The following is a 10,397-nucleotide window of genomic DNA, read 5'->3' as shown; positions in this document are numbered from 1 at the left end:
TATAAAAATACTAAGTGGAATACAAAAATTTCAGCCTATACAGCAAATAGACTACAGCAGACAAATATTTAAAACATACTTAAAACTATCTTCTACCATAATCATCATGAACATCATGTATTATCCTAATGATTTTTCTATGATTCATTCTGATTTGATGTTTATTTCCCCTCAAGTTTCGTTGTAACACCAGCGACAGACCAAATTCGGTGTTTCTCGCAGAAGTTCCTGGAGGCACCACTGAATAATTCTTTGTATTCAACTGGTTCTCAAAGTGCTGAAAGTGCAAATGTGGTAGAGCCTGTGTTTTTGAGATCGGGGGTCAGCAACCCCGGGCCGTGAACACAGCCACACGTTCATTTGTTCACGTTGTCTGTCTATGGTTGCTTTCGTGCCACATGACTGTATGTGGCCTCTGGGTCCCCCGAGTCTAAAACCTTTACTATCTGGCCCCGTACAGAAAAAAATGTGTCAACCCCTATTTTTTTTTTTTTTTAAAGATTTTATTTATTTGAGAGCGAGAATGAGAGACAGCATGAGAGGGAGGAGGGTCAGAGGGAGAAGCAGACTCCCTGCCGAGCAGGGAGCCCGATGCGGGACTCGATCCCAGGACTCCGGGATCATGACCTGAGCCGAAGGCAGTCGCTTAACCGACTGAGCCACCCAGGCGCCCAACCCCTATTTTAGATAAATCACTGCAGGAAATGTTTTGCTGAACAGGGACAAGGCAAAATGGTCCCATCTGAAGAAAATTTTGGCGGAGGTTTGCTGGTTCCATCATATAGTCAGATCGAAATAATACACATGTGGATTGGCAACTCTGGGTACTGAAATATTCTTCTGGCATCATAAGCAAAGTCGGGCTATGATGAAAGTACCTTCCTCTCTCTGTGAACTGGCCGTGATGTACCAAGTAACTCACGTACTTGATTCTAACAGTGTACTTCCCGTTCAACCCGACCATCTATGTGGCTCCAACATGATTTCTAGCCTTTGTAAGTCAAAAATCTTAGACCCTTGGCACTGGATAGAACTAGAAGTGCACCCTTCCCATCCGTCTGTATTCGCATAGATTCTATCGGCACCGCACTGCCTTCCTTTTAGAATCCTTCCCCGTGACATGCATCATAGTAATTGGTACTACCGCTACTCCCCAGGGCCACAAACATGTCCCTTTTGACAAATCGGACTAAGTTTTCGAGGGGGCACATAGGCTTGGAAGAATGCTTGTGGTGGTCCTGGCAAAAAGAGGTGTGGAATGTGACATCGACGCCATTATAAAGAATCCGGACAGAATGCTCACTGGGCTTTTCTCTGTCTTGCCAGAGCTCCAAGATCAACCTGGCTGCAAACCTTGGGAATCTGGCTTCCATAAGGCCCAAGGCACTGAGAACTGGTGACAGAGTGACATCGTGAGCAGAGTAGAGGGCAAAGACCTCCTCTCTCCTGCCCTTCGCGGCGCGCTGCATCCGGCTGATGGTCTGGTTGAGGATGGGGTGGGCGCCCAGGAGCGCATAGCTCAGATAAAGCTTCTTCTCCCGCCTCTCTCTCTCGTCTTCTATCTGATGTGTCTTGATCACCTTGAAGTGCTCCATGTCAATACAACCATTCCTAGTGCATGGGAAGCTGACATTGTGGCAGAAGCGGCAGAGCATGGAGTCTATGGGGTTGGCAGCTCGAAGCTGCTTGGTGGGGACGTCCACGATCCTGGCCATGTCCTCGTAGGTCCTCTCCAGCTGGCTGTTTTTCAAACGTAAGAGGTACTGCCGACGCTGCTCCTTTTCCAGATACTGGTTTCTCACGGGGCAATAGCAGTTTCCAGAGCAGAACAGAGCGCTCGGCTGGTGCCTAAAATGAATCTTCTTCCAGTCAAAATCGGGGAGAAAGCCATAAAGCAAGGCCAGCCCACTTTGTAGGGTCCGGCTTTTCCCAGTGGTCTCCAAGTAAAGCTGGTCTGTGGACCAGTCACTCGGTAGGAGTCTGTGTTTCTTTAGATAGATGTCCCTCAGCAGCTGGCCATTCTGCAAATGCTGCACGACTCCTGAAACACAGGGACACAAACCGTCCTCACTACCAGCTCAGCAAAAGAAGGAGCAAAGGGAGTCCGAGTCAGTGGCCAACTCTGCAGTGCTTTCATCAGTGCATGAGAATATAATCAAAACCATTCCCCAGCGTGTGGAAGCTACAAGAATGGGTTTGCAGGAACTCATGAGGGGAGCCCCTTGGGGTTATCCATGAAGGGATGAGCAGAGGAGGGGAGCACCAGGACCATCTGCTCAATCCCTCCCTTCCCTGGGAGGGGGCATTGTGACTGGGGGGTCTGGGAGGGCAGCAGTCAAGCTTCCTGGCAGATGTCAAGGCTGTAATTGGCATGGGCTTAAGGAGAACTTTCTCCCTCCTGCCTAGGGACACAGCATTCTTTAGTGTGCAGGGAGGGACCATGGAAATCAGTCAGGTAAAGAGAAAAAGGTGCTGCTGGCTGCTTAGTCCCCTCACTGTTGGGAGGTTCTCTCCTTCGCCTCATTCTCCCTACTCTCCCAAGTGAAGGCTTGCTGCCAAACTTCTAGGTACATTCCACCTAATCCTCCTGGGCATTACTGGCTCATCAAGGACATTCTGTCTGCAGAGAGATGGAATGATCTCTCAGACACCCAGATAGAATATTTGGAAAAAAAAAAAGCAAAGTGCAGAACAGTACATGTATTATACTCCTTTTAAATAAAAATGAGGGAAAAATAAGAATGTGTATTTGTAGTTGTTTGTGTTTTGCATAAAGAAACTTTGGAAAGATGCATAAGAAACCAATAGCAATGGTTACCTGAGGAGATGGGGGCACAGAAATGGGGCAAAAGGAACATGGATAGGAACAAGAATTTTAAATTTACCTGTCAAGTAAAAGCTTAAAAAGTTTTAGTTTTGAACTACCACAGTATGGTAACAAACTATCTTTAAAAAAAAAAAAGAAAGAAAGAAAAGCAAAGCCTTATCTTCAAGCAGGAGAAGACAATCCAAGAAGAAAGCAAGCTCACCCTCCAGGCAACAGGATGGAGGGGGATGGAATCTCAGTAACAGATCTGAATTCTCTGAGGGTCAACCACACTCAGGCCCCCCCAGACCAGTTCATGACCAATGTTGCTTACTCAGATGCACAAACGGTGTGAAAACCTGAGACAACTCGAGGCTGCGATGCATGAGACAGAGGGCACTGCACTGGCCCAGGAAGGGGGAACAGCTCAGGAAAACATCACAAAGGACACCTGCGTCCCCTTCTGAAGGAAAAATATCGAGCGCAGAACTCCCTCAGAGATCTGGGCTGACACAGGTCTTAGGCATTTCCAGAATGGTTTGCAAAAAGAGGCAAACCATGATGACAAACATTAAGAATCTGTGTCTGGCCCCAGTTCACCTCTGGGCCTGCCTTATATTCCTAGGCTGCATGTATTAGGGTTGAGGGCTTCTCGTATGCCAGACCTTTCTCCTTTCATCCTCACAAAACCCCGATAAGGTAGGCATGTTATTATTATTCCCTCTTTTCTTTATTTCATAGCTGAGGAAACTGAGGCCCCGAGCCAATCACTGTGAAGAGTGGCAGAGGTGGCTGGCACTCCAGCCCCTATCTGGGCCCAACCTTGCCCTCCTAGTCCCTGCTCGTAGCACTTCCTCCCGGTCTTTTCAGGCAGAAATACTAAGTTCTAGCCAGTTAAGGCCTCTTAGCCTCTCCAAACACCGCCCATATCTTCATGACCTTGGTCATGCCCTTCCCCTTTCCCAGCCTAGAGAAATCCTCATCCAGTGCCTGGCTCCAATACTGCGGGCTCTGTAGTCTTCCTTCTTCCTCCTCCAGGGCAGACCAAGAATTCCTTCCTGTTCCCGTTCCACTGGATCTCCAGGACTTGAGCTGTGATCGCTGAGCGTCCTGCAGCAGCTGCATGCTCCTTTAGGACAAGGCGTGGAGCATCTATTCATCCAGCCACTCCCCGCCCCCCTACACTCAGCAGCTGCCAAAGCATCTTGAATAGAGTAGGCACTAATTATCGGTCTTATATAGTTACTGTGGGGTGCCAAAAGTGTTTCAGTTATAAATGGTTATTCTAACAGCTGTGCATTTTTAATGAAATTTAAAATAGAAGATAAAAGTGAGCATTAAAAGAAAATTAGGGAACAGGAGCAAACAGTACCGTGAAAATGATTTCTCGAGTAATGCCGATTTAGAAAACGATGTAGATAACAGAACAACTGAGAAGAAAGGTAGGCATGAATGAGTGTCTCTAAGTGTGTGAGGGACAGCTCCCCCAACCTCTTCTCGGGGAACAGCCCGTGGATCCAGAGGCTGGGCAGGCCCCCACTGCTCAGTGCACAGTTGCCCTGACCTCCGAGCCGGCTGATGGACACTGACCCTGAAGGACCCCGTCAGATTTTCTCTTTCTTACTCTCTCAAGAATTTGGACTTGCAGTTCATCTCTAGGTGTGGCCAGGACTGTCCCTCTGTGGACAGACACGGAGCAAAACCACAAAGGCTGGGATAGACAGATTTCTTATTCCTGGTTCCAGTTTCTGGAGGCCTGGTCATATTCTTGCCCTCAGAGTCTGGAGTCACCCTGAATCCGTACAATAAATGTCCCTCTTCTGCTGGAGTTGATTTCTGTTACTTGCAACGAGAAGGTCTACTAACCAATCGTTCTCAGCAAGCCTGGCTCTGCTCTCAGGGAGGGCTTGGGGGGTTGAGTTGTCACAATAATATGGGGAGGAACATTCTGGACACCTACTGGGTGGGGGCCACGGAGCCAGGCAGTCTCCCCAAGGAACTGTTCTCTGACCCACATTAACTTTTGAATGTACCACAAGATACTACCATGTGTGAAAAACCTATTTAAATACTTTAGCCTAGAGTCTGTTTTTTTGTATCATAAATACAAAACCATTTTTGCATACCATTAACATGCACTGATTTTTCCAGAAATGCAACAGAAATTAAGGGACATCTGTATTTTATTTTGGTCAGAACTTGTTAAAAAAATCATGTCCCAAAACGTGGTGTTAGAGTTCCCCATATAATATCCCTCGGTCTGCCAATCTACATTTAAGCATTTAAGTGTAAACAATGAACTATGCCATTCTGTTTCCTAGTGAGGGTGTGCTCAGGCTTTTATACTGAGACACACAGCATTATATAATAAATTCATTTCCTTTCGTTTCTCCTTTATATTATAGTTACGGTGCCTGATATAACTGCTCTTCTTTACAATTTTGTATCTAGAAAGGTTATAATTTTATTTGAATTTCACTTCAGGAGAGTGAAGGGAGCACCACAAAATATTTGTTACACAAAGGGGTGCTTGGTCTGGTCAGAGGCGAACTCCTGTTTTAAACCACGGCAAACCTTGAGCACACAGAACTAATTATCAAAAGCTTTTTTTTTTTTTAAGATTTTATTTATTTGCGAGAGAGAATGAGAGACAGCATGAGAGGGAGGAGGGTCAGAGGGAGAAGCAGACTCCCTGCCGAGCAGGGAGCCCGATGTGGGACTCGATCCCGGGACTCCGGGATCATGACCTGAGCCGAAGGCAGTCGCCCAACCAACTGAGCCACCCAGGCGCCCTATCAAAAGCTTTTGACAAAACTCCTTACTCAAGGCTAGTCTTCCAGAGCCTTCAGCTTTGCCCACTCTGTCACTATCATTCTCCCCAATAATAATGGCTTCAAAAACATGGCCAAACTCCGCAGGGCCAACCACAGGACAGAGACCTTCCTTCCATCAGAGTTGAGGTCCCACGGTACTTGTGGGATGAGGAAACAACACGGCCGATAGGTCCTCTCAATTCTTCCAAAAAGGCTGGTGACCATGCAAAGGTCCTTTGAGGTCCCAGACTGAAGTAGGAAGAAGCTAGAACCTACTGGGGGGCTCCCAGTTCCTTCTCTTCCTAACAGAGGTAGCCCCCCAGTTAACTCGCCAACCTGCCCTGACATCCGGAAACTGGCTGTGTAATGAATGGTACGAACAGGGCTGCAGAGGGAAAGGTGGGCTTCTGTGAGGGACACACTCGGCCAAACAAACTCTGTGCTCACTGGGGATCTGCCATATGTGTTTGCTCCTGAGATCTCGCACATGAGAACTGATCAGGTCATTTTCTTTGAAGTTTCTAAGAACATGGGATTGGTTACATAAATTATGGCCCAGTAATAGTGGGATAATATGGAGACACCAGAAATGATGCTGTTCATGAATATTTATCGACAGGGAAAGATTATCACAATGTACTGTTAAATGAAAAAGTAGGTTATGAAAGAGTGTGTTTAGTGTGTGCACGCACACGGACACATGAAAAAAGATGACTAATGTTTTTTTTTTTTTAAGATGACTAATTTCTTCGGTGGATTGGGATTATAGGTATGTTAAACTTCTCTTCCTTTTGCTTGACTGTCTTTCCTAATTTCTCTTCCATTGACATATACTGCTCTTGCACTAAGAAAAAGGGTTATTTTTAATTTTTTAGAAATCAGATGTTCATTTAGATACCTTGGTGGACTCAGAGCTCCCCGAGGCGCCCGTCCTTAGTCATCCCTGTGAGCCCACAGCACCTTGCCCAGGAGCGTTTGCTCCAACATATGCCACTCGGAAGAGAGCGCAGGAGAAGGAGGGAGCCGATGGACGTCACACATACCTGTCTGCGTGAGCTCTCCCATCTCACACAGTGGGTGATTGGGGTAAAGAGGCAGGGAGTGTAAGGGGCTTTCGAAAGAGGCTCCGGATCCTTTCGACATGTGACTAACGAAAGCTTCCAGTTTAGGGTGATACGGTTTCCTAAAGAGACGACACAGAGAATTAGTGGTCACTATGCTCCAAACAGTCCACAAGGGTTTCAACTTCAGCCAGCAAAATCCCAGCTGTGTCACGCCCTGCTCACCCATAACAACAGGTCCTGGCTCAATCATTTTGACTTTTTTTTTTTTAAAGATTTTACATATTTATTTTGAGAGAGCGAGTGCGCAGGAGCAAGGGGAGGGACAGAGGGAGAGGAAGGAGAGAAGCAGATCCCTGCTGAGCGCGGAGCCCGACACCGGGCTGGATCTCAGGACCCTGAGGTCATGACCTGAGCCAAAATCAAGAGTTGGATGCTTAACGGACTGAGCCACCCAGGCGCTCTTGGCTCAATCACTTTTTTTTTTTTAAATAAAGATTTTATTTATTTATTTGTCAGAGAGGGAGAGAGAGAGACAGGGAGCGCACAAGCAGGGGGACCGGCAGGCAGAGGGAGAAGCAGGCTCCCTGCAGAGCAGGGAGCCCGATGCGGGACTCGATCCCAGGACCCTGAGATCATGACCTGAGTGGAAGGCAGATGCTTAAATGACTGAGCCACCCAGGCGTCCCGGCTCAATTACTTTGAAATTCCAGTATCATTACTGCTCGACCCCTGACGTTCCATGAGGTCAGCCTGGGCCCCCAACCTCTGCTGAAGCATCCATCATTCCGGGCACTGTGGGAGTCAGCTTTGCCCTCCCCCTCCCAGATCCCCAACCCGTGCCCCTCCTGTCTCCCTCCTCAGGAGTCTACCAGCTGCTACCAGACAAGGCCCAGGCTGGGAGTCCTCCCTGATTTCTCCCTCCCCTGCTCCCATGCATGCCATCTGCTACCCAATCCTGCAGATGTGCCAGTCCTCCTGGGGCTTCTCTGCCCCTCTCTCCTGCATCCCTGCGGCCACTGCCTGGGTTCTGGCTCAGGCAGCTTTTGTCGGTAAGGCCTGGGCTCCTCTTTGGCCTACCTGCGGCCTAAGCTTGCCTTCTGAACAGCCCGAGGTCGACTTAAAAGCAAGGCCGGTTGTCCCACTCCTGTACACTGCTACCTTCCCCCAGGACCCGTGCCCCTGGCCTTGCAGTCTGTCCTGGCCCCACCTCACTTTGAGGCTCAGGGCTCCCCACCCTCTCCGGTCTAATGCTGGGCGCTGGTCCCACACAACCCAGCGCCTTCTGTCCCCCCAACCACCTTGTTCTTTCATGCGTCCAAGACTTTCCACACACCGCCCCTTCCTCCTAGCAAACCTACCTCAGCCTTCACCTCAGTAATCCTTAACTGACCTCTGGGAAATCTCCTTTGAAGAAAACTAACTGGTTAAGATAACCAAGATCTCTATAGCTCTCTACAATTCACTATGCATTTTGTACATACAAGTATCTCATTTTATGTGGGGTGGTAACGAAAAGCTAAAAAACGTCTCTTTTCTTAGAATACCTGACATTATTTATATTTCTGCCATGAAGTACATGGGGGTAAATCAAGATTTAATTTATCTTTCTGGTTGCTAGTATACAATTTCCCTGAACTATGAAATGACCTACAAATATATACACATTTTCTCCGAATAATGAGATGACCTATGAATATACACACCTTTTCTTTGAAATAATGAAATGGCCTATGAATGTATATACATTCTCCAGCTGAACGGAAGTGAACAGGTAAGACGTGAACAGGTAAGACGAGTTCCCAGCTAAGCTAAATCAGCATGAAAGGAAGCAAGGACTAATTGTTCTAATGGCAGACCTCTCCTGTCTGAAAGCCCAGTTAACTTTGGCTGCTAAAATGCTTTTATTAGGGCGCCTGGGTGGCTCAGTTGGTTAAGCGACTGCCTTTGGCTCAGGTCATGATCCTGGAGTCCCGGGATCGAGTCCCACATCGGGCTCCCTGCTCAGCAGGGAGTCTGCTTCTCCCTCTGACCCTCCTCCCTCTCATGCTCTCTGTCTCTCATTCTCTCTCTCGCAAATAAATAAAATCTTTAAAAAAAAAAAAATAAATAAAATAAAATGCTTTTATTATCTTTCAAAAACGTAAAACTAAAAAGGAGCCCATCTTTAAAAAAATGTTCTAAATTTAGAAAATGCTAATCCTGACACGGTATCGTCTAAATCATCCTGGATTGCTGCAGGGCACTCTTTCCATAAAAACAGACGGTATGTTATTATTCCCGAGGCTAAAACACAGAAATATTTGCAAACTGGGGAATAAGAGTTCCAGACTGACAATGAGGCTGCCAATATGAATCCACATACACAAAGGCCATCCATCAACAGGAGTCAAATGTTCTGCTCCAGGCCATTATTTTGGGTTGGTGATTTTTGAGGATCTGAGAAGGTTTTGCTGCCAATTTCAGGAATGAAATTTCACTACTGGAAGTGTTTGCTCAGCTATCCCAGCTTTTCAGGACATCTGACTGCTTAATGATATGCTAATATCTAACTGTATACATGAGAACTTGTTTTTGGTCTGGAAAGATGGTGACTCTTGGAAGAAAAACTTCACTTACAGAAGAGAGAGCAAATGGCTGGATCTTTTTAACAAGACGAGGACCAGGTAACCTGAGTCCCTGGGCCTGTCCTGGATCTAAATGACCAGATCCTGCCTGCGGAGTCCCATGCCCCCACCCCTGGAGCCAAGAGGGTACCGGGCATGTGGCAGATACTCCAAAACATGTGTGAATGAATTTGACTGGGAAGTACCCCATCCTTAGATGCTTTATGGAAAGTCCAGGCCTCCCATAATCTGTAGCAATGAATATGGCAAGTTCCTATACTGGTTTATTAAAATATTCAGATTTCAATGGAAATATGCATGAAACTGCTGTGATAAAGACTCTCTTTGAGTAAACTATAGTTAGGCTCCTCTGAACCCTCTTTCCAACTAGGCCTCAACTTTAGGACTTCCATATTCTTTGGACTTATATCCATCTTTGTATTGCTCCGTTTTAGCAAAAATCCTGCTAAGTTGAGTTAGCCAGAATCTCCCGCTCTTGATATCTGATCAAATTCCTCATCTAAAAAAAAAAACACTTCCTCATCCCCCAGATGGTATCTGCTCACCCTGGCCTGCCTTCAGCAATCTCCTCACCCCTGAGGTCTCCTCTTAGTTTCCATCCACTGACCTCCACCCTGCTCCTTGGCTATAAATTCCCATTGCCCATGTTGTATTTGGAATTGAGCCCAGTTCTACACTGAGATCTCTTTTCCCCTCCCGCATTAGTTCCTGAATACAATCTGTTTTTACTACTACTAACTACTGTCTGGCTCTGGTTTTTCTTTTAACAGCTGTACACTAAAATCTGTTCTCCTCTAGGGCGCCTGGGTGGCTTATTTGGTTAAGCATCTGACCCTTGATTTTGGCTCAGGTCATGATCTCAGGGTCATGAGATTGAGCCCCATGTTGGGTTGCATGCTCAGTGGGGAATCTGCTGGACATTCTCTCTCTCCCTCTGCCCCTCCCCCCACTTGCGTGTACTTTCTCGCTCTCTCTCAAATAAATAAAATCTTAAAAAAAACCCAAAAAAACAACTAGGGCGCCTGGGTGGCTCAGTTGGTTAAGCAACTGCCTTCGGCTCAGGTCATGATCCCGGAGTCCCGGTACTGAG

General features: G+C 46.9%; 1 protein-coding gene across 4 annotated transcripts in view; it reads right to left on the bottom strand.

The window, feature by feature from the left end:
- Window positions 1–604: 604 nt before the first annotated feature.
- Window positions 605–10,397, bottom strand: part of PXYLP1 (2-phosphoxylose phosphatase 1) — a 69,486-nt gene continuing 59,693 nt past the window's right edge. For all 4 annotated transcript variants that reach the window (XM_034995943.1, XM_034995937.1, XM_034995951.1 and 1 more), the window contains 2 exons: window positions 6,663–6,802; window positions 605–2,041 (listed from right to left, as the gene is read on the bottom strand). In XM_034995943.1, the coding sequence (XP_034851834.1) occupies window positions 1,101–2,041; window positions 6,663–6,802 (1,081 nt within the window). In that variant the 3' untranslated portion in view covers window positions 605–1,100. The remainder of the gene's footprint in view (window positions 2,042–6,662; window positions 6,803–10,397) is intronic.

Source organism: Mirounga leonina, unplaced genomic scaffold (genome assembly GCF_011800145.1).
Source record: "Mirounga leonina isolate KUSES-001 unplaced genomic scaffold, KU_Mleo_1.0 Mir_115, whole genome shotgun sequence".
In the NCBI taxonomy this organism is placed as follows: Eukaryota; Metazoa; Chordata; class Mammalia; order Carnivora; family Phocidae; genus Mirounga; species Mirounga leonina.
Note: the sequence above shows the minus strand (reverse complement) of the source record. Positions and strands in the feature narration are given on the sequence as shown.